General features: G+C 46.7%; 1 protein-coding gene across 1 annotated transcript; it reads right to left on the bottom strand.

Annotated features, from left to right (window-relative positions):
• Nucleotides 1–1,457: 1,457 nt before the first annotated feature.
• On the bottom strand, nucleotides 1,458–24,038 carry MYL12B (myosin light chain 12B). The gene is made up of 4 exons (XM_075532685.1): nucleotides 23,879–24,038; nucleotides 6,226–6,428; nucleotides 2,736–2,897; nucleotides 1,458–1,885 (listed from the first exon to the last, which is right to left on the bottom strand). Exons 2-4 carry the CDS (start codon nucleotides 6,407–6,409, stop codon nucleotides 1,713–1,715), a joined length of 519 nt encoding a protein of 172 aa, XP_075388800.1. The 5' UTR covers nucleotides 6,410–6,428; nucleotides 23,879–24,038; the 3' UTR covers nucleotides 1,458–1,712.
• Between the last annotated feature and the right edge of the window lie 642 nt (nucleotides 24,039–24,680).

Below are 24,680 nucleotides of genomic sequence, written 5' to 3'. Positions count from 1 at the left end.
GGTGCTTCCAGTACTTCATCAGCACATAATTAAAACAAACAAAATCCTCACTGCCTTCTAGCCAATGCCAACCCATAGCGACCCTGTAGGACAGGGTAGAATTGTCCCTGTGAGCCTCCAAGACTAACTCTTTATAGTAGAAAGCCCTTTCCCCCTTGGAGCAGTCTGTTTCGCAATGTTGACCTTGTAGATCACAGCCCAACACATAACCATTAGGCCATGATGGCTCGTCGGCACCTAATAAAAGACCCACCAAACTGAACTCACTGCCACGAAGCTGATGACAACTCATGGCGGTCCTCTAACAGAGTACAACTGTCCCTGTGCGTTTCCGAGACGAACTAGTCTCCTAGTCTTTCTCCCACAGAACAGCCGGTGGTTTCGAACTGCTGACCTTCTAGTTACCAGCCCCACTTGTAAACACTGCGCCACCAGGGCTCCTCAGTATATTAACAGTGAGCGGCAACTCCTGGTTCAATGAGGATCGAAACTTTTTCCCTTTCCCGCAATGCTGATCTCCAGCCTGGGTTGTGGATTCCTATGCTGGCGGGCACTTGCACTGGCGCTCCTGCCCCTGCCCTAGCAGGCACGGTGCTGCCCTGCTCATCTTGTGGGCCGTGGACCTAACAGATGTGATTGCTTGGGCGCTGTGGATCTTGGGATGGGCCATTAGAGGTCTTCCTCAGCCAAAAGCTGAAGGAAGCCTTTCCTTACAGTCTACATGAACACATTCAAACATTCAACCATAGACCAGGCTAACCCCTTTTGTTATTGTTTTAAGGCCAGGAATTCATTTCCCAAAATTTGGTTCATATAAATTACTCCACGACGATTGTGAATGTCGATGATTACCGAATGGAAATGAATGGCTTTCAGGCATTGGTGTCTCTTGGTGGAAACAGCATAGTTTTTGAGTGGTGTCCTAGGTTGGAATTCTGCTTCCCCTTTAGTAATAGTGATGGTCAGCTCGGCTGCCCATTTGAAATCCAGGACGAATAAGTATCTGCTCACAAGGTTGTTGGAGGACTCTATGCTTCACACACAGTAAGTCAACAGTAACTTCTCTCTTCTTCCACGTTGCTTCACCTTCCAGCAACAAAGTGCTTAATGATAGATCAGATGCTTCCTATATTGATCACGCAATCACTTCACATCTGATGTCTCAGAAGTGTGAAACACTTTTAACAAAGGCATAGCTATAGTCTTTACTGCAAATTACTTAAAATCTTACTTTTAAAAAAGTACTTTAAAATTCTGAGAACATTATTCTGGGAAAAAAATCAAGTTGAGATTAGATTTTTAATTACAGGACGTAAAACCTGAAAAAAAAGACTACCCTGCCCCAACTACCACTTGTTTGTCATTGCATTCCACTTGAGTCAGCATCATCTTTATTTCAAAATAGCATTTTTATTATATAAAAATGTAAAAATCCAGCAAAATCAGAAATACGGATATATTTTCCTGGGATTTCACATTTGTTGATTTTTATTCATAATCTCTTTTTCAATACAATTTACAATCTTGTCCCCACTCCCAGACTCAATATGCAGGTGCTAAGTGGCAGAGGCCTGGAATAAATACACCCCCAAACAGGTAAAGCTGTGGAGCTAAGTGCATGCAACAGGTTCTATGAGAGCGGGGTGCTGGGGAAGCGTCGTGGAAATCGAAGAGTAAGACAAGGTAAGTGGAAGGTTTGAGCTCAAGTTCCTTCAGTCATCCTTGTCTTTCGCTCCGTGCTTAAGGATGCGCGTGAACTCGATGTAATTGAAGTTCCCCTTTTTGTCAATGGGTGCTTCTCTGTACAGCTCATCCACTTCCTCATCCGTGAAGCGATCTCCCATGGTCGTCAGCAGCTCTCTCAGGTAATCTTCCTGAATGGTGCCTGGAAGACAACGGGAAGAATAAATACATTTCCAGCACTTTAACGGTTCATTTCTAAATCAGGTCGCGCATACACGTGTGTGTTTCTCCTCTAAAACTTTTCACAAGAGGACTGACCCATTTCACTGACTGAGGTGGAGCCATAAAGGAAACTCCCAGGGCATACAGGTTGAGGGACGAGGAGCACAGGGTGAGGGCCAAGCTCTGGAGTTTCCATTTCCAACAAAAGAACTCCAGGTCTACTCTGAAATCCCAAACTGCCACTCCCGGAGGACGTGCCCTGTTGTTCTGACTCCAAGCTATGCAGCCCCCTGGCGGAGTCAATCAGAGCCACCAAAGTGAGATGGCCCACCAGGATTTCTGAAGCCAGCAATCACTTCCCGCGTGGGGAGGGGCCTAGAGTTGCTGGAGCCCTGTCGGGAGCCCGGCGCTGGCTCGGACGCCACCAAGGCAGCACTGCGGTGACGTGGCTGAGCACAGGCTCTGAGGGCCAAACCGGGTCTGCAGCCAGCGCTGGCTGCCCTCTCCCAGACTGGACTGAGGAGATGAACTACACTCAGCTCCCCTTCTCTGGAAAACGGAGATAGATAAAAATATTGAAAACTAAGTAATGAATGTGAGAAAGCATGAGACGCAGTGCCCGATACAGAAACACGAGCCAGCACACGGCCAAGGAATTCCGAGCACCAAGAGTGATGGCACACGGGTGACAACATGATGAAGTTCGGGGCTCACCTTCGCCACGCCTGCCCAGGTGTGCACGTTTCTGGTCTCACGAGGCCCAGGGGCTGGCCTAGTGTCCCCAGGTCTCAGTAGACATTGTTGCGCTCTGGCAAACGAGCCGCGCCTACCTGTTGCTTCTTCATCGAAGCAGGCAAAAGCATTTCTGATGACATCTTCTGGATCGGTCCCGTTCAGCTTCTCCCCAAACATCGTCAGGAACATGGTGAAATTGATGGGGCCCGGAGCCTCGTTCATCATGGCGTCCAGGTAGGCGTCGGTTGGATTCTTCCCTGTACAGGTCCACCATTTTAACATTTCAGGGCAAAGAACTCACGCAATAAATAATCACTACTGTGATTAAATAATCAGCTACCGTTATGCTCCCTGACTTTTTGTTTTACAAAGTTCCATCACTGTCACATGAAATTAACGTTTCATAATGATTTGCATTAAAAACATTTTTACAAGACAAGTTTTGACAACTTTAAAGTCTCTGATGCATCCTTATAGAGATGGAGTCTGGGCTTAGGTGAATGGTACTGCCAACATCCCTTTTACTATTTTTCATTAAAAATATAACCAAATGACTGAAATTAGGAACCCACTAGTACCATGGCATTACATCTTGAATGTGGACAACAAAAAGGTGTGCCAGGGGGGTTTTCAATGCCAATTATTAAAATATCTAAGTAGCCATCTGTTCTATTGTGGCATATTTGCTCGGAAGTCATTGAGTCTCAAATTTTTTTATTTGTAAGTAAGCTATTTAGGTAGAAAGCTATTAGGTGGGTTTAGATTAGGACTTCTTTTGAAATGTTATAGAAATTCATAGCTTGTCAAATAAATTCCCAAATTTTGTTCACACATGCCACCAAGTGATCTTAGCATCATCACTTGTAATGCCAGACTAATTGCAGTTCTGAAGGAGGACTTCTCCCTATGCTAGTCTCCCTTCCAAGGTGAGACAGCCACTTAGAATGACAAAGGACAACCTATTGCTCCAGCTATTTGGGAGCCCCTACTAAGGATCCTGCTTTCACCTCACGTCTAGTTCTGTGTCTGGCTGTGCCATCTGGGAGGAGTGGCAGTGCACTACGGTGTCCTTTCATCTCTACAACGGACTGGCTGAACTTGGCATCTCAACGAGCCTTCCACCACTAATCTGTATGATTCTGCACGAAAAGAACATCTGAAGTTAGATATTCATATTCAAGTAAGCATCTCAGTACCACACTCCACTGAGCTAATGACAGTCTAGAATTACAGTTCCTATATAATTGATCCTGGAAATGGAGTACAATTTAAATAAATCCTATCTCATTACACTCATTCACGATACTAACACAAACAGCCCAAAACTAATCTCAGAATTCACTGACTCAGTAAAAGTCCTAAAGAAGTGCAGGGAGCAGGAGGAAGGCACGCTAACAACCTAAGGTCCCCAGAGAAGGGGCATGGAAGTTACCTGGTTTAGGCCAAGCACCTATGGGCTCACTCCAGGGATCCAATATATAAAGGAGTTTTAAAAAGTTTGTACAGATAATGGAATTTTTCTACAGTTTTTTTGAAGCCCCTTCATATTTGTCAATTTGAAAGGTACATGTGTATCTTTGAAAGTAATGAAGGGGGTCCCCGAAACAGAAGGCTCCCCAACTGGCCTCTTACTTGACCAACACTGGATATTCAACAAATACTTAATGAGCATCTACTACGAGCGCTTATTGAGCAAGAATGTTCAATTTTTAAAATGCAGCTAAATCCCTCAAATCCTCCTCCTATGGTAACGTCCCAAAGAGCACTCTCTGACGGTGACTCTGAACATGAGAGAGACTGGGAAGCACTGACTACAGATGTTCACTCACTGCGCTGTTCTTCCCTCATTTTGCATGCTCGGAGTTTTTCAAAATATGTTAGTCAAGAAAAGAGAATAAATTCCAACGAAGGGTTCTGTGAATACTGAAAGTCCCTTCTTTATGCCCTCTGGTCCTCCCACGCTATCCTTTCTGGCTAATTACCCAAGCAGTTTCCCATATGCAGATCCTGACTGCAGGCTCCCTCCCCCAGCTGGCCGCTCCAGTGGCTGTGACCTATTAAGGACTAATTTGCTTGACATCCCTTTATTCCCAACTGTGAGATCCGTGCTGATTCTGGGCAGAAGATGGAGAACCTTGAGTTCCCTCCCTCCCTCCCTTCTATGATCAAAACAGGTCCAACAAGAACAAAAGCCAAGGAGTCCATTCCAAATCATTGCTGCCGTCATGGAGTGACTAGTCTATGCCCCAAAATATGTGTCAACTGAGTCTCAGTAGCGTGACAGTAAGGAATGTAATAGGGCAATTTGGCATTTATGTGAGGATGCAATCACCACCTCACTATGGGATCAGCCTATCAGCGGTACGGGAATGGGATGGGAGGCAACACCATCACTCAGGCACAGGCCAAATCGGCTGTTCGGGGTATTTCCCGGGGGCGTGGCCTGCTTCACCTTTACAGAAGAGAAGTGAGCAGAAGAGGGACCTGACTACCAACAAGACAGAGGCCAGGAGTGGAGAGCGCCCTTAGACCCCGGGGCCCTGTGCTGAGAACCTCCTCAGACTCAGAGGAAGACTGATGCCAAACACAAGGACATCCCCAAGGACGGCCAGGCTCACAGACGTTGAATGGAAACAAGGCAGTCGACAGAGAAAGTCTCCCTAGAGCAGGCCCCTGAATTTGGATGTAAAGCCTCCTAAACTGGGAGAGCTTACGTTCATTAACCACCATCCCCTTGTGGCATTTTCTATGGTAGCAGCACTAGGTAAGAGGGCGGAGTAGAACTGCCCCTTGGGGTTTCCCTGGCTGCGATCTCTACCAACACAGACAGCTGCATTGTTCTCCTGAGAGTCAGGTGGGATTGAACTACCGGCTTTCTGGTTAGCAGCCAAGTGCTTAACCACCAGGGAACCTTAAAAACCATAAAGGGAATAATAAATTAATACCTATGTGCTCAAAATAACATAGCGCCCCAGTGGTTATGTGTTGGGCTGTGATCTTGGAAGTCAGCAGTTCAAAACCACCAGCTGCTCCCCAGGAGAAAGACAAGGCTTTCTACTCCCCTAAAGAATTACAGTGTGTGGGAACCTCCAGGCGCAGTGGCTGCAGGGTTGCTGAGTCGGCAGTGCCTCACTGGCTGTGAGTTTGTTTGACTCAAACTAACGAATGACAATTTAGGTTTGCTTAAATCTGATGTCTGACAGAAGTCCCTCTCTTTTGTTCCCTTTCTCCTAGAACGGCCTTCCCTCCCCAGATACGACCATTCTTACTCATTACCATCACTGACTGTTGTCATTATAAACTGTAATTTTGTTTGAAATTATGACATACTGCTATCTAGACATATTACAGTATCTACAGTGTCAACTTAGCTAGCTACTGAACCTGCTAGCTCCCGCCCCCCTGCAATTCCACCCCACCTTATGACTGACCAATCCCCAATATGGCTCCCCTGAACTCTGAAATCTTTCATTAGGCTTTTGAAATAAAAGCGACGAATATGTGAACAACACACAAAACATAAGCTTTGAAGAGATGAATTATTATTCCTAGGAAGAAGGAATATAAAGGCTTAAAAAGTTTTACCAAGAGAAGCAAGCATATCATGCAAATCTTCCTTGTCGATGAAGCCGTCTCGATTCTGGTCGATCATGTTGAAGGCCTCTTTGAACTCCTGAATCTGTGACTGGTCGAACATGGCAAACACATTGGATGTTGCGCGCTGAGGGCGCTTCTTGGTGGTCTTGGTCTTTGCCTTTTTGCTCGACATGGTGGCTGTTTGGGTAGTTCTGGAATACAAAGGCAAACAAAGCATAAAGTCAAAAGTCAACGAATAAGCCTATCTTTTTTTTCTTCTAATTAATTATTTATTTATTTACATTTTATTAGGGGCTCATACAACTCTTATCACAATCCATACATATACATATACATACATCAATTGTATAAAGCACATCCGTACATTCTTTGCCCTAATCATTTTCTTTTTAATCTTTTTATTGGGGCTCATAAGGCTCTTATCACAATCTGTGCATACATCAAATGAGCAAAGCACCCTTATACATTCGTTGCACTCGTTACTCTCATAATTCACCTTCCACTTGGGTTCCTGGAATCAGCTCGGTTTCCCTTTTTTTTCCCCCATCCCCCTCCCTCCCCGATCCCACCCCTGGTCCCTTGATAGTTTATAAATAATTATTATATCTTATCTTACACTTCCCGGTGTCTCCCCTCACCCGCCTCCCCCTTGACAATCTCCCAGAGAGGAGGTTACACATAGATCTCCGAGATCGGTTCTCCCTTTCTACATGCCCTTCCCTCCTGGTGTCGCCTCTCCCAACGCTGGTGTTGAAGGGTTCGTCTGTCCTAGATTCCCTGTGCCTCCAGATCCCCACTGCACCGCTGTACATCCTCTGGTACAACCAGGTCCGCAAGGCAAGGTAGGATTGGGGTCATGATGATTGGGAGGGGAGGAAGCGTTCAGGAACTAGAGGAAGGTTTTGAGTTTCATTGTTGTTACACTGAACCCTGTGTGGCCCATCTCCTCCTCACTACCCCTCTGGAAGGGGTGTTCAGCTCTCTACAGGTGGGCATTGGGTTCCCATCATGCACTCCCCCTCTTTCACGGTGATGTGATTCTCACCACCACCCCACCTTTGATGTTGGAGACCTGGTCTCCTCTGTCCTTCATGGTCACCTATGTTGGTGTGCTGCTTCCGTGTGGGCTCGGTTGCTTCTGGACTAGATGGCCGCTTGTTTGCTTTCAAGCCTTTAAGTCCCCAGACGCTATATCTCTCAGTAGCCGGGCACCATCCGCCTTCTTCACCACACTTGCTTATGCACACTTTCGTCTTCAGCCATTATGTGAGGAAGGTGATCACACAATGATTGTTTTTGTTCCTTTGTATCTGCTACATGGTCCATTCAACACCTTGTGTTCGCTTAGGCCATGTGCTTCTTCTCTGTGGGCTTTGTTGCTTCTGAGCTAGATGGCCGCTTATTTGCCTTCAAGCCTTTAAGACCCCAGACGCTATATCTTTTTTTGATAGCCGGGCACCATCAGCTTTCTTCACCACATTTGCTTACACACACGGCTGTCTTCAGTGATCATGTCGGGAAGATGGGTATCCTGCAATGGCTGCTTAGCAGGGCAAGGTGCTATTGTATTGGGGGATTATGCATGAGGAGCGAATAAGCCTATCTTAAGGCAAAAATATTACTTCAGTTGGGCAGGTACACATCTAAATTCTACTTTCAATGCGAAAATTAAATGGCTGGGGTGGGGGAAGCAATTGTGAAAGAAGATACAAAACACTTCCTGATGCTGAAATATATAGGAAAGGTACAGTAATCAAAACAGCCTAATTCTGCTATAACAACTGGCATGTAGACCAATGGAACAGAATTGAGAGTCCAGAAGTAAACTCACACATATATTTGCCAACTAATGCTTGACAAATATCCTAAGCCCTTGTGATGGGCATGAAGACTCTTCAACAAATATTGGGAGAATTTGAATCCTACAAGCAGAAAAATGAAACAAGATCCACGCCTCACATCACTGACAAAACAAATTCCAAATGGATTAAGGAGCTAACTGTTGAAGATTAAAACCATGCAATTATTAAAAGATACAGGATTAATAGCTTTCACCAGTGGATTATATACTGTAATAACATAAGCACAAATAGTACAAGACAAAGTAGATAAATGATAGCTCATTAAAAAAAATCTTTTATGGAAAGTTTTGTTTAAAAAATGTGAAGAGACAGCTACCTACAGAGAAAATTTCTTCAGACTACATGAGGGGCTTCACAAACTTTATGGGAAACTTGGTAATGGAATTTCTCCAATTTGTTTTTATAATCCACGTAACTTTCATGAAGAAGGGAAGCTTCGGGCATTACAGTCTCAGGTAGCAAACGCCATCTCTGGAAAGAGTGCAAGGCTGTGCAGGGGACCACACAAGAGTTCACGACTGAAGATGGCTGCTAGACTGATGGCTGAGATGGGAGCAAAGGAAAACCACGTAGAACAAGGAGTGCTGGAACCGAAATGGGAAGAAGAGTCCCAGAGAGAGAGAAGGGGTGTGTGTATGCAAGCCCTTCTATCATCTTTTTAAAGCCCCCTTGTATATGCCATAGGAATCTAAGAACTGAAACATATGTAGAACGTCAACAACAAAAATGCAAATAACCTAGTCATAAAATGGGCAAAGGACTTGAGCAGATGGATGGTTCACCAAAAGGGGCATTCAGATGGTCACAGAACACAGGACAAGATGCTCAGTGTCACCAGCCATGAGATGCAAATCAAAAGTGCAATGACACCATTTCACAAAGATTAAAAAACACCATCACCAAAAAAATCCCACAGAAAATAACAAATATTGACTGGGATATGTGGAAACGAACTGTTATCCATCGTTGGTGGAAACATAAAATGGGGCAGGTGTTGTGTAAACTACTGCAGTTCCTAAAGAAACCCTGAAAACAGAACTATCGTATCACCTAGTAATTTCACTCCCTGATATACACCCCAAAGACTCGAAAGCAGAGACTCAGACACTTTTATACCAATGTTCTCGGCAGAACTGCTCACGAGAACCAAGAGGAAAGCCACCTCACCATGAACAGAGAAGCTTCAGTGGGATGTCGACTGGTGAGAGAAATGAAGTCCTGACACACAGTGCATTATGGAAGGCGCTTGAGGAGCTTATGCCACACGGGAAACAAGTCGGCCACGAAGGGACAAATGGATGGTCTCACAGGAAGACAAGAACAGGGAAGTGTACTGAGTTTCCGTTAGTGGTGGCGAAAAAAAATTGCACTGATTAAAGGTAAGGCTTCACAGCTGATTAATGCAATTACGAACAATAAGTCAGCCATCTGTTAAAGCTGAATTTGCTAAAGCTGTGTGATAGATGTAGTTACAACAATCACAAACAACAGACAGCGTTGCTAATGCACAGCCAAATATCTCATGGGGTCTGGTTCCTTGACTTGGAGATTTAGGGCCATGGTTCCATGAGATACCCCAATTAACTGGGTTAATAGTGTGCAATTTGTTCTGCCTCCTAGCTTGCTGCCTAGGGCAAAGGGTCTTAAAAGCTTGCCAGTGGACCAGCGGCAACAACTGGTCTCTATCTGCCTCATCAACAGGGGAAAAGGACCTCAGAAACAGGACATGGACTGTGTGGTTAGTTGCTTCCTTCACCATCAGCGAGACCAGAACTGGAGGCTGCCTGCCTGCCTGCCTGCCAGGACTACCAGGACTAGCCGCTCTCATCAAAGGGTCTCCAAAAGAATGCCACTCAAAAGGGGGGCGAGACAGGGGCGGCCCTACTCTGTCCTGGTGTCACGATAAGTCAACATCGGCTTGATGGCCCGGGAGTTGACAGATAATATTCTCTAATATAAAGTGACGATGCTGCCTCTAAGGTGAACCAGAGACACACACAAACCACAGATGCATGAGGGGATTTGGGGCTTGCAACTAATTCTAGCCCTAATCGAAGGGTGATCGGTTCTTATGGTCCTTCTTAATGCTGGAACTCATGAAGAAATCAGTGACGATATGGGTGCTATGGCAAAGTGTGGTGAAGAAACTAGATGGTTCCTGGCTGTCAGAAAGAACAGAGTCTGGCATCTAAAAAGGTTTGTCTTGAAACAAGCAGCCATCTACGTGAGGCGTCCGCATGGAGGAATCACAACAGCCTGTGTGATCCAACAATTGTAAGTAATATAATCTAAATCTAAAGGAGGGAATGGCAACAGAGCCTACAGTGTGAACCCCTGGTGTGAGGTTATGGATGACAGCAGAAGTCCAAAATCCATTTTGGGGCCAAACATGGACTTAGCTTCTGGGGACTCCCTCCGATCCTAGCTGAGGAGTGCGGACAGTCCCATTAGCAGAGAGCACTGTAGAATTATGGGGGTGGCGTTAGGTCAAGTGTAGTATCTCATCACTTGACTTCCCGTTAGACGCATTTGAAGCTGTTAAAGGGAGGGAGTCCCTTTGCACCACAGACCAGGGACGTGACAGCCGCACTCACACACAGAGTGCTTTGGAAAGTGGATTGTTGTAGAGGTGGTTAGGTTAAAGTTTAGCACCTATCATTTTATCTCCCTTATGAGCCATTTAAATTTTTTTCTAGTTTTTAATATATGTAGCTTTCTTTCTTTTGGTCTGAGGTTTTTATCTGCTGTAGTTTGCTATTCTTGTTAGGTTTTTGCTGATGTTTGCTTTTCAAAGTTTTTTCTATTTATGAAATCCTGGGTAGGTAAATCGATAGAGACAGTAACTAGATTACTGGTTCCTTGGGGGCATGCAGAGGAGGTTGGTGGAAATGGGAAGCTAATAATAATGGATACAAGATTGAAGAAAAATTTCTAAAACTGATTGTGGTGAAGACTGTACAACACTTCTTGATGTGATTGCACCATTGAATTGTATGATACGTGAATTATATGCCAATAAAACTATTGGGGACAAGGTGTTGGTGGGGAATACAGAAGAACAATTTTTAAATCTCATGAGATCCAGACATTCTAGTCATGTAGGCTGGAAGAATCACTCAAACCAAAATATCCCTGTAATCTTCTTAGAACCAAACTAGCTTAATTGATGAGACAGTGTTCCCTTCTGTTGTGCATAGGGCGCTATGGGTCAGAGCCGACTCCATGACACATGACCACCACCACTATCTGACCAAGTATGAAGCCCTCCTCTAGGGTCTGGTTTCTCCTGACAACATGGCCAAAGTATGTAAGATGAAGTCTCGTCATCCTTACCACTAAGGAACAGTCTAGCTATCTATCTTCCCAGGCAGATTGCTTTGTTCTTTTGGCAATCTACGGTGCTTTTTAAGTCTTCACAAGCACCGACATTCGCACGCATCGATTCTTCTTTCAGCTTCCTTTTCAGTGTCCAGCTTTCACATGCATGTGAAGAGATATGACGCAGGTCAAATGCACCTTAGTCCTCAAAGTAACCTTCTCGCTTTTCAACACTTTAAAGAGGTCTTGTGCAGCAGATGGACCCGATGCAGGCCATCTCCTGATCTCCTGACTGCCGTTCCCATGAGCACTGACTGTGGATCCTAGCAAGACAGTCCCCGGCAACTTCACAATCTTGCCTCTGTTGATCAGGATGGGACCTACTGATAGAGTTGGGAACATTTGGGTATTTTTACTCTGAGTTGTAATCCAAGTATAGAGTCCCCGCCAAAAAAACACAAACAAACCAAACTAACTTCCATCAAGTCAATTCCAACTCAGTGACAGTGTGAGGGAAGAACTGCCTCTGGGGGTTCTGAGACCACAGTCTTTCTGGGAGTAGAAAGCCCGCCTGTGCCCCTTGGAGAAGCTGGTGGCTTCCAACCTCAGCAGCCTAATGCATGACCCACTCTGCCAGCAGGGCGCTATCATCCACATTTCCTCCCAATATAACGTAATGGAGCCTCAGTTGTTCACAAGTAAGCAGGATCTTTACTGATGACCTATTTCAAGGCAAAGTGAGAAGTCAATGAGCTAATGTATGTAACTACAGTAGCACACAGTTGGTGTGTGGCGAACGGTCCAGAGACGTCTTTCTAAAAGACGCTTCCCCAGAGCTCATTCCTCAACTGGGCATGCCCTTCTAGCTATACCCTTGCTTCCCCTCTCACGTGACACCAATTTGAAATAGCAGGATTCTCAGTGTCCTCATGGCATCTCCCCAATCACTCGGATACTCTACTATGGCCTCCAACACCACTCAACATCACCAATAAATTTATATGTGAAATCAAATGGACACTTTTCAATAATATAAATAAAGCACAAAATTATGCTGCCAGCTTTAGCGTCCTGGCGGTCAAACCTCAGCTCTAATTTCTAATCCGATGTTTCACTCAGACTTCACGGCTGCCCTGAAATCGGGGCGTTCCGTTGCTGTCTGATTCCGACTCATGCCAACGCTGCGTGTTTCAGGGCAGAAATGTGCTCCCTGGCATCTTCAACGACTAAGGAATTAAAGGGGTGCCATGCCTTTCTTCATGGTACTGCTGGGTGGATTCGAACCTACAACGTTTTAGTGAAAGCTCAGAGCAAGTCGTTGGGACCATCCAAGAACCCTCAAGAGGTGTCACTTAGGTTTTTTACAAAAAGGGCCCCCTGGTTAGTCAGAATTCAGCCCTGCCCAGAGAGGGGTCAGGCCTTTGCCCTCAAGTCCTGAAGTGTAACCTGCAGCCTGGGAGTGCCCGACCTGACAATAGTATCTTTGGTTACCTGAGGACCTAGGGGCCTAGAGCCAGCCAGATAGTCTCTCACAGCATCTGGTGGGGCTCTGGGTCAGGGAGTACAGATCAGCCAGTAGGCAATCAACCATGGTGATGTAATGGAGTCTCCAAAAGAACTCTGGACACCAAGGCTCAGGTAAGTGTCCCTGGGTTGGGAATAGTCTGTGTTTAATGTCACACATCGTTTCTGTGAGGCATGAACCCTGTCCACAGCTCCACGAGAGAGGGCAACTCGAACCTCGGCATTTGGAGCTGGACTTTGACCTGTGTGTCCCTTTCTGGGGCGGATCTTAATCTGTATCCTTCCACTAAAATAAACCATTACTTACAAAGCCACGGGTTGAGTGCTGGGAATTCCTCTAGCAAAGTCCTGGGCATGCCAAGTTTGCAATCAGAGTTGGAGGGGGGACTGTTCCCTCTCTGCTGCCCCTTGGTGTGCAAACAAACGCTACACATCTCGGACCCAAGGACTTTGGGTTTCAGACTTTTAACTACCTGCATACTGTCGCTTCTCTCTTGCACACTGCAAACACCCCGCAGGTGGCTTGGTAGTGTCCTGTTGAGCCTTAGAGTTCCTGCCGAGGAATTCCTGATGCCCTCCTGTCCAGTTCCCTCCCCTTCCTCTTCCCTCCGCATGAACTTGTTCTCAACAAAGATGAATCATCTCCTCATGCCTGTCTCTTACTTGACCTTGATTAGATTGAAGGACAAGTCAAAGACAGAACCCTGGTGAATTAGGCATTTTGCTCACACTAAAAAAGGGGGAACTGATTACAAGGATCTACATATAACCCCCTCCCTTGGGTATGGACAGCAGAAAAGTGGGTGAAGGGCGATGTCGGATAGTGTAAGATACAACAAAATAAAAATAATAATTTACAAATTATCAAGGGTTCATGAGGGAAGTGGGGAGGGGGGAATGAGGAGCTGATACCAAGGGCTCAAGGAGAAAGCAAATGTTTTGAGAATGATGATGGCAACAAATGTACAAACGTGCTTGACACAATGGATGTATGTATTGTGATGAGTTGTACAAGCCCCAATAAAATGATTTTTAAAATTCTATGATTAGGGAGGAACAGAAGCATGGCTGAAGGGAGACAGCATTGGAAAATATGAAAATAACAGTAATTTATAATTTATCAAGGGCTCATGAGGGTAGGCCATGGGGGAGGGGGAAAGAGGAGCTGATAACAAGGAGGGTTCAAGTAGAAAGAAAATGCTTTGAAAATGCTGATGGCAACACAAGCACAAATGTGACCGATACAAGTGCTGTATGGATTGGTATAAGAGCTGTAAGACCCCCGCAATAAAACGACTTTTAAATATTCCATGATTCCAATTCTTCAAATAGGCCTTGCTCCGGGCTACAGTTGATTCCGGCTCCTCCGGGAGGGTTTGTAGCTTATTCTTCTTATGGAAGCAGCTCCCAGGCCTTCTCTCCCAGCGCAGCTGGTGAACTCCACCTTTGGTTAGCCGCTGAATTCTGAACGGCTCCCATCACCCACATAATAGGCACTAAATCTGAAGACAGCTAGGAGTTTTACTCCTTAGTTCCTGCCAGTCAATGCAAAGTTGAGGCTCTCTGCTCTCATAAAGGTTTACAGCCACTAAAGGGCCCTCCCCTCTGAGTCAGAACTGACTGACTCAAGGGCAATGGCTTGGCTTTTGGTTTTGTTATCAGCTAATTATGTGAAGCAGAATCATTTAGAAAACTTCACAAAGTGTAAATATTTATATTTTTTAAAACAATCAGTTGATCACATCATAGTAACTCGAGTTTCTTAGCTAATTCCAAGAGTTCCGATGTTTTCAAAGTTTGTTGAAGCTTTGTCCAAAGAAGATGACACCAAGGTAGGATTAACACGCAAGGGTTTTATTAGGGGCAATGTCTATGGAGGGAATGGGCAGGGAACCGGATGATGCAAATGTGATTTCCAAGTACAAGAGACAGGGAAGGAAGGGTCTTGGAAGAAAACTAAGTGCAATTCTCTGCCAGAGCAAGATCTCAGTGGGGCTACTTTCTCCTTCTGGTTCTTGCACCATTTCCACTTTCTCCATGTATGGTTCCTACAAGCACACACACACAGTCAGCTAACAAGTAAGGTAAACTGTATGGGTGCAGTCTGAAAGGATTCTTTCTCCTTCCCCTCTAAATTCCTCCACTATTTTGCCAGCCCCTCCCATTTATTTTCAACCCACCATTACAATCTGCTTTTCGATGGTCTACTACAACTGCTTTCAAACAACCAAATCCAGTCCATATCTTCTTGAACCACTCCGCTGGGGCTGACACGATTTCATTAGGAATTCACTAGTTTATTAGGAATTCTGTCATGGGTTGAGCTGGATCCCCCAAAACTCGTCAGCGTGGCTGGGGAAGGAGATGGCGGTTTGGCAGTTACGATCACCCCCATGGTTGTGATCTGACAGACTGGGAGTCTCCCGGGGGTGTGGTTTGTATCATCTTTATCTTTTCACTGCCTCTGGGCTGATTCTGACTCACACTGACCCTACGAGATCAGAGTGGAACTATCTGTGGGCTCCTGAAACTTTAAGTCTTTTTCTATTTTTTATTTTTGGGGGTGTGTGTTTTTACTACTTTATCCCTAAATTAATTGATTAATTAATCTTGGGGAATGTGAGTTGACATTTAGCATTTGTTTCTTCGTTTGCTTGTTGGTTTCTTCCTTTTAATTTTTGTTATATTGTTCATAATGTTCTTTGATGTTTAAATGCTTCTGAATCTTATGCACTAAAATGAAATTCATATGGAAAATATTAAACAATTTGCTTAATTTCAAGGGAAGAAAACAAAACACTATACAGAACAAGAGCTCCAATTTCACAATTAGAAGAGTCAGTGGCTTAATACTGCACGTGTGAGAGACAAAACAGTTAACACACAATTCAAGATATTTGTAATGGTTACTACAATTTCTGCTTTCACAGGACGTGGTGGGTGAGCATACAACTCCTTGGAGATTTCATCCAAAGCTAGATATCCTTTCCCAGAACACCATGGAACTGCCTCAGTGTCCAAATTTGGGGGTGTGGGGAAGAATAAAACTCTTTCACAATTAGCAGCGCCGACAGGAGATTGTTTGTATGGGCTCTGGTTATTAAATACCGAACCAGCGGGGAAACAGGTAGGCTATTCTGCATGTCTAAGCGGTATCCTCCGGCCCTCATCCTCCACATCTGCTTCCAGTCAAATGGCCCTCCCATCCTTTGCGTATGTGAAAAACGAGACGATGCATGGTGCACCCCGGTGAGCCAGTCAGCTGCGACTGTAATACTTTACCAGAGTAGATAGCCTCATTTTTCTCACTCGCTGCAGCTGGTGGTTTGGCACTGCTGACCTTTCACCTATCAGCGGGGGGGGGAGGGGCCTCACTACAAGCCAGAGCGAAGCAGCAAGAGCTGGCTCTACTGAGACCCTCCTGATGCCAAGGCACATCAAGATGAGCAGGCCACGCCAGACCCACAGAGGAGGCAGGGTTCTCCTCTGACAGAGTAAGCCTTCCCCTGGAGCCAGCACCTTGATCTTGGACCTCACCTCGAAAGGTTCCAACGGTCAGTTTGCTATAACCACCCACATACAGCATTTCTGCTTCCCCGCTAAGGCACCCTCCAGGAGAGACGGCTGGAGATCAGATTAGAAAGCCCGGTGTCAAATGCTGTCATCAACCTGGTGGTACCTCCCTGCCAGGGAGTCAGTGCTGACTCACCGCGACTCTGCAGACAGTGAACGGTCCCTGTGGGTTTTGGAGACTGTAACTCTACAAAAATAGAAAGCCCCGTCTTTCTCCCACGGAACTGCTGGTGCTTTCCAACTGCTGACCTTTCAATTGCAGCTCCAAGCACAACCACTGCTCCTTCGATACCAACTTTCGCTCTGGTTTTTCTATTTCTGTGACCGCTCCTCCAGTTCCTTCTGGGGCTTTTATCTCCTCCACCTACCGAAATAGGGACGTGTCCTCGTATCCTGGCTACCAAGAGCTCACAGTTCCTCTACTCTGCTTTCCTCCCTCCTTGATCTCGAGGAGCCCCCATCCCGGACCACCATGTCTTTCTCTCTCCAGAGCTTCAGATTTAAATATGCAGTCGCTTATGAATGGCACCCCTTTGGGTATCTCAGACACGTCACAATCAGCATGCTGAAAATGGAAACCATCTTCTTTCTCCTCATAAACTTTCTCTTAGCTACGGGAACATCCTCCACCCACCCACCAAACCAGAAAGCTCCGAGTCACCCATGACTCACAGCCCTTACTGCCTCTGACATACTTCTCAGACAGGCTCATCTTTCCCCTTCCTTCTGGCCACCACCAGAAACCAGGCCCTTGTCACCTCTCATCAAGGATGTTCGTGTCACTTTCAAACCAGTCTCTCTGCCTCTTGGTCCACGGAAACAGACAGCTCTAAAACGCAAGTCTCATCTACGTCTTCCCCTTCTCACAAGCTGGCTCGAACTGCTGCTGCGGGCCCTCAAGGTCCCCCTTGCCCCCCTTGAGACAGACCTTTCCCAGCTGTGGCGCTGGCCTTCACCCCCCCCCCCCCCACACCAAGGCACCAACCATGCAGTTTCGTCCGTTTGTTCTGGCTATTTTCCCCCAAATGCCCCGGGCCCGCTGCTCTACCCTGGGACCAGCAAACAAATGGTTACTCAACTTACCGTTTTGGCCTTTACTGAGTGACCATGTCCTTGGCATTTTGTGCAATGAATTTAACATGCCCAATTTACAACGAAGGAACAGAAGCTAGCAAAGATATTAAAGAAAGTGTCCCAAACCACCCAGTGGCAGTTAACATCAAAACTCTTCTTGCTATGTCTACCTATCTTCAACTTCACACACTAAATGTTTCTCCTACTTATTTTGAGTTTAATGCTAGACTTAAAAAAAAAAACTTCTCAAAGCTACTAATGTAAGGCAAATCTATTTCCCAGCATCAGCTCTCCTCTACACCCAAATCCTAACAGACTGAGTTTTCGTACACATTGAAGCAACGCTGATGAAACAAACGTGTAGACTAAGCTCTCAGAGGACGACACAGGAAAAGAACCCGAAGTTCACCACCCTCCTGAGGGTTGTGCAGTGGGCCAGACCTTGCTTGGGTTTAATCAAATAGCCACATTTCCAGTCAGTCGGTCTTGGATTAAAACCATTACCAGCACTGCCAACTTACGAGTATTTAATCTATAGCTGTGATAATAAACAAGGAGCCCTGGTGGCACTGTGGTTAAAGCCATCAAGTGCTAACTAAAAGGTCAGCAGTTCAAATTCACAAGCCGTACCAGAGGGAGATGAAACATCTACTTTTGGAAAGATTTATAGCCTTGGAAATCCTATGGAGCACTTCTACCCTGCCTGGTAGGGTCACTAGGTGTCAAAAATTATTCCACAGCAATTTAAAAAAAACACTTAATTACCATACTGTCACCTCTTTGTTACAGGTTTTATGATCACTTCAGTTGGTAGTAAACTAACTTCCCAGGCTCTGAACTCCCAGATCATTTTGTTTTACTGCAGAGAAATTTATATGCAGTGATTATGTATTTAACAACAGGCTTTTAATAAAGATATTTATTCATTTTAACATTGCTTCAGAAATTTCCTTCATGTGCTCGCTTCGGCAGCACATATACTAAGAAATTCCCTTCAAGTCCATGGTCCCCTCTCCCCTAGGCCACCATAGTTCAAAATTTCCATCACCAACGATGATTAATCTGTCCTGTGCTTGTCAGTGATTCATTCCCTGGGACTGCTCATTAGCATTCCACAGTCATGTCATTTTATGCATGCTTTAATGAGTGTCTCCACCATGGACTGCCTTGCACGCAGCCGGTTCTCAGTCCAAAGTAACCGAATCAAACATGTGCTTCCACGCTGTCGCAGACCCAAGTATATACACATACTAAACGAGTCCGGGCTCTGACTCCAGGATACATTTTATTTAGCATGGGTCCACTGGGCTGGCTCTCCTCCTCAGAGATCCTTACCCAAACTCCTCGTGGACTCCTTGTCCCAGCCATGGAAGGAATCGTACCCAAGTATTCATTTGTACCAGGGGCTGGTCTCAGCATTTTATTTTAATTTACACATTTCCATCTCAGAAAAATGTGTGCTACTGGTACTACTGTTACCCCCGTTTCTTGGAGGAGAACACTGGGGCAAATAAAAGAAACAACTTGACTACAGACACACGGCTAGAAAATGGCAGGAGGAACAGATCTCGTATCAAAAATGTTTGAGAGAGACCCTTTGATTAAGCCTTAAACAAGGAGGACAAGAACAAAGACAAACATCCAGAAAAGGGATTAGCCGATGAGCCCCTCGTCAGGATGCTGATCTCTGTTCTACTTAAGGGGTGACACAGGGTCTCTGCAGAGCACTTTTGAATAAAATTCTCAGTCTCCAAACTGAGAATGAAGATGAAATCCAAAGCTACCCTTCCCGGAGGGACCCTGGGAAGCCTGGGCCTGGAACACGCACCAGAGGAAGGGCTCAGTGTGGCCCCATTTCCATGAACCTGAGAGGGAAGCGCTCTTGGATTTTGAGCCTCATGTTTCTGGGTGGCTTTCCAAGACCTTTTATTAAGTCTTGTGGCAGCTTTTCCCGTGGAGAACTTTAGGCTCCTCCTGTTTGTTGGTTGGCACTGTTATCTCCAGATGTGGGTAAGACTGCCCTTGAATCTCTTAAAGCAGTGGTTCTCCACCTTCCTCATGCCGCAACCCTTTCAAACAGTTCCTCGTGTTGTGGTGACCCCCAACCATAAAATTATTTGCATTGCTACTTCATCACTGTAATTTTGCTACTGGTAGGAATCGGGTGACCCCTGTGAAAGGGTCCTTTAACCCTCCAAAGGGGTCTCAACCCACAGGTTAAGAACCACTGTCTTAAAAGATCTGGAAAAAGCTAGCAGTTGAACTTGCAGGGCACTAAAATTCGATTTTGGATGCAGTGCTGGCAGGTGCCTGAAGACTGTGTCTTAGCACCATCACGGTGAGTGTTGTGGCTTGAATGTAGAGAATTAGGAGGGATTTCAGGAGAAAGAAATAGCTTGTGCTGGCTGAGGTCAGTCCCCGGCCCACCAAGCTGTTTCTTGCAAACAGATTTGCTTCTCTTCCGCTTACAGCCCGGCGAGGTGCTGAATAAACTGCTGTGCTAGGGGGTTTCAAGGTTCTGCGATCTTGGGTTCTATTAAGCCACAAAAATACAGGACAAGCTCAGAGCGCAGTCATAGCTGTGCATGACCACTGAGTCCAGCTGAGCCCACCACACCCCTCTGCCACTCTCAGGCACACGGGCTTTGAAGCAGTGCCCCGCCCCAATCCCGCAGGCTCCTCCCTCCCTTGTCAGGCTTGCCCTGAGAACATTAGCTGTGCCTTACGGTTCTCTTCTCCTAAAGTCACTAATGGGTTAGATATTTTAACTCTTGAATTAGAATTTCCTATTGGTTAAGGTGACAAACTTGAAACAGCGTAACTGGAGACGAGACGTGTCTGAAGCTCAAGCTTCACAAATACATTAGCATTAGATTTCTCACTGAGCCTCTCTCCTAAGAGACTGTCTGTGTCTTAACTGATGGATGCTGCTGTGTTCTTAGTAGGATGCATTCTGAGGTGGTTTTACAGCATTGTTATACTGAGGGACACAAACGCAGTTCCTAAAGCTCCTTGTGTATAAACACAAGTGGCACTCATTAGTCCAAAGAGCACCAGGTTTCCCGAGATATTTCAACCAACTGGCCTAACGTTGTTAATGTTGCTGTTCTACCTCCTAGTTTACTGCCTAGACTTCTGGCTCTCATGAAAGAGGGAGCAACCCACACAAGTCATGGCCCTCAGGTGTCTTAGATACCAGCTTAAAAACACAGGTGCACAAAAGCCACTTCTGAGTCAAACTGCGAGGAACTAGTAAGACCATTTTGATATGGGTGTTGTGCTTGGAGAAACAGACTCCCAAGATCAAGAGGGGGGATTATGTTTAGGATAAATCAATAATTGGTTCAATTAGTTTGTAAAGCAGTGCTAAATGAAATACCCGTCTAAAGTTTATAATCAGTCACCTCCCTTGCGATGCTGAAAATTCTCTATCTTGAAGAAACTAGGTTTTCAGAGGAGACTGGCTTTACACGTTGACACAGGCTTGCCCTGCACCTACTCAATTGAGAATCACAGAAGCAGAATGTCTGAGTGGAAGAAGATACTCCTTTAATAGTAATCAAAGAAAGCCTACAGAAATTAAAACCTCAGAAACAATTCTGCAACCTTTTAAAACCTGCAAGTGTGCAGATTCCTACTAATGGTTGTCACCTGTAGTCTTGTCATCAATCATGACCTTGTGGTGATCTTCTTTGTCCTCTATCACATGAGGGAGCTTCAAAAAGTTTATGGGAAATTGAATCAAAATATAATGGAATTTTCCCTGGAACTTTTTTGAAGTCTTATTGTAGGTAATAAACATATTTACAATCCAGAGGATTCCACCAGCCTCTGTACTGAGAACATGCTGCGGTTTTTCCTCACTCAGCTAATAAATGGGTCTCAAGAGAACAATTTTTAATCTAGGGTCAAGAGCCAGAATCAATACCAGGATCCAGAGCTTGTATAATGCCCCCATCCACAAGCGTTTCAAAATGGAACTGCAAGCCACGGGATTTTCAATGACTGATGTTTTCTTCATCAGCTGGAGAGAAAGATTACAGTCTCGGACACTCACAGGGGCAGTTCTACCCTGTCCTATCGGTGGCTGTGAGTCAGCACTGACTCAATGGCAGTGAGTTTGCGTTTGGGAGTGGTCTTTCTGAAGTAGATCACCAGTTTTCTTCTGAGGTTACCTCTGGGTGGATTTGAACTGCTCATCTTTCAGTTAGTAGTCAAGGTGGGGTGGAGGGGTCAGTTATATAATCCCTGGAGCCTGATGATATCTGGTGTCTTTAAATCTTGGGATGAAGGGTCAGCTAGCCCCTTTCAGCTCTTATCTTTCTAACCCCACCTGGGGGTCCGGTCTTCACAAGTTCGTTCTGTCCAAACTGAGTTTCAATAAAGCATAAATGAATATGAGGGTCAGCAATTATTGACATCTCATTAGGTGTCTCCCCATCCTAAGCAAATTAGAGTGAAGAAAATGCAAGGAGTCAATCAGTCACCAGACCAATAATGGACTCTGAACTTTGACCTCAGGCCCTGAGAACAGAACCAGCTGGTGCCTGGCAACCACTACCAACTGCTCTGAAAGGGATCCCATTAGAAGGTCTGGAGCTAGTGGGGTGACAAGTGTGGAAAACACAACATCATAAAACTAAACGATCACGCTGGCTTGCGTGTAACCAACACTGGTACACTCCTGAGCAGATGGCCCTTGGTTAGCTGTCAGGCCTGGAACTGAACTCCCACCAGAGGCTCAGCCTTCAGTCTTAGACAGGTCTTTAAGATGAACAGTTACAACAGGGAAGTCCATACACCATAGAACAATCCACCACATGGGAGCGCCAGGGCAGATGTGCCCAGGGACAATGCTCAGAAGGCCAGAAGGGATTGGAAAGAAGGTGGAATGAGAGAAGGGCCCAGGAAAACGTCAGCAGGGAAAGGAACAGGGGAAAGGAATGCAGGTACATGGTGGGGGCTGCAATCGCTGTCGTAAAAACTGTCATAAAATTGTGTGGGGATGGAAAACCATTTTGCCTTGTAAACTTTCACTCAAATCACAACAAAAAGTTTGTCTGTTTTCTAAGTGGGGCTGGGGAGGGGATGGTTTCACCAGGCATCAGACAATAAAGAGCCTGCAGGAAGGAAAAGGTTTGCAGCCATTAGTCTCAAGTCCCGGGCAGTCCACCCAAGGAACACAGAGCAAACAGGGTGGCACCAAAGGAATCTCTCAAGTGACCTTGGGCAAATTACCTCACCTCTCTGGGGTGTGGTTTCCTCAATTATAAAACCACAAGGTTTCACAAGATAATGGAAAAGGTGCTTTTGAATTCTTTAAAATGCGGATTCTTTTCTTGCCAAAAGCTCCTTCTAAATTTACCTTATTGAAAGGCTGCCAAACTAAACCTGTAAATACTCCTTTCTTCGTGACTCCTTTCCTGAAGAATTCAAAGTGCCTCTAATGCCTCTTACATAATCTTTTCTTCCTTGCCAGGTTTTCAAATCATGGGTTAAACAAAAACATCCCACTTACCTACCTACGCTTATTGCTAACTCTTATTCATTCGAGTTCTGCTCTGTGTGGGGTGATCTCTTTCGATTGTCCACCCTTTCACATAACCCAATGATGGCTCCTGTTATGGCCCGACTGAAATCCAGCTGGGAAGACCCTCTAAGCTTCCAACATCGAGGTGTGAAGCTAGGGGTTTCTATGTGATTCTGGGTGCTTTCAGGAAGCGTTTTCTGATTTCAGTTATTTGCTTTTTTCTAGATTCGACAAGAACGCATCAAGTCCTTACAGGATACAGCTACAGTGGGAGCTGTAACTTTTGTAGGAAAGCATTGCGCTTCGGCCTCTACTAGTCCGAACTGCCCCGACACTTGGTCTCGGACGGGAACCACGTACCAGGTTCTAGTAACTAGAGCTTAGGCTTTCACTTCCCAAAGCATCTCTGCGGGAGGGCTGCAGAGCAAGAGCCTAATGGACCGGGAGCCACGGAGCAGTCGGTGCGCAGGGTGTGCAGAGCCCTGCAGGTGACGCAGGACCGGCGGCGCGCGGATGGGGCCGGCCACCCAAGTCGGCGGGGAGACCCCCCAGCTGGGCTGTGTTCGCCCGGGAACCCCCCGACCCAACGACCCCGAGCTCGGAGTCACTGCCAGGGCCTTCTCGCTGGCCCTCCCCCCGGTCCACCGAGCGGCCACAGGCCGTGGCCGGCAGGTGCCCGGTGGCCGCTCCAGTAGGTGGGGCGGCGCGAGGTCGCGACGCGGCAGGGGTGCGCTCGAGCGCGGGGCCGGGCGCCACTCACCAAAGCCGGACGCGCGACGGGGACGCTAGGAGCGGAGCGAGCAGCGACGGCGGCGGGTTGGACCGGGGCGCGACAGCGGGCGCCCGGCACTTCCGGCCTCGGGAGGCGGACCGGAAGGCGCGCGGGTCCAACTCGGGAATGGGGGTGCCGTGGGCTTCCCGCGCGCATGCGGCACGGCCTGGAAGGTCCCCCACGAACTGGGGGGCTTGGCGCGGAGGAACTTGGAGCGCACGCACCTTGGTCCACGTCCTTGGCCCCGCCAGCCTGGCTCGGCCTGGGCGCCCAGGTGCCCCGCGCGCCCCGCGCCCCCCCCAGGGCTCTCCGCGGTGGCCGCGCCCCGCGACCTTCCGCATTCCGATGCGCCGCGGGGGGCGGGGTCCGCCGGCACCGGAAGCGGCCCATCCCGGCAGTCAGATAAGCCAACCCAAGTACAGCGCTCGCTGTGTGATTACATCCTATGCAAAGTTTAGGGAGCGAGGGCGATGGCCCGGCAGCCTCCAGCCCGCTCGCCAGACCCTTTCTCTGCGTTAAGACCGCAGATTGTGCACCCCACCCTTCCTTTTCACCTGTAAGGCCAGAGTGCTTCCCGGGCCGCGCCAAGCCCTGGTGGCGCCGTGGTTAATGCGCTGGGCTGCTGGAGGTGCGACCCACCGGCCCGCTCAGCGGAAGAAGAGGGCACTTCGCCGTCTTGGAAACCTTGGGAGCATATGGGTAACAGGGTCCCCCGGAGGGAAATCCACGCCATGGCAACCGGTTGATTTTGTATCTGGCTTTGGTCACAGCCCATGACTGTTTTAATTTT

Source organism: Tenrec ecaudatus, chromosome 15, assembly GCF_050624435.1.
Source record: "Tenrec ecaudatus isolate mTenEca1 chromosome 15, mTenEca1.hap1, whole genome shotgun sequence".
In the NCBI taxonomy this organism is placed as follows: Eukaryota; Metazoa; Chordata; class Mammalia; order Afrosoricida; family Tenrecidae; genus Tenrec; species Tenrec ecaudatus.
This window is presented reverse-complemented; position numbering and strand designations above follow the sequence as displayed.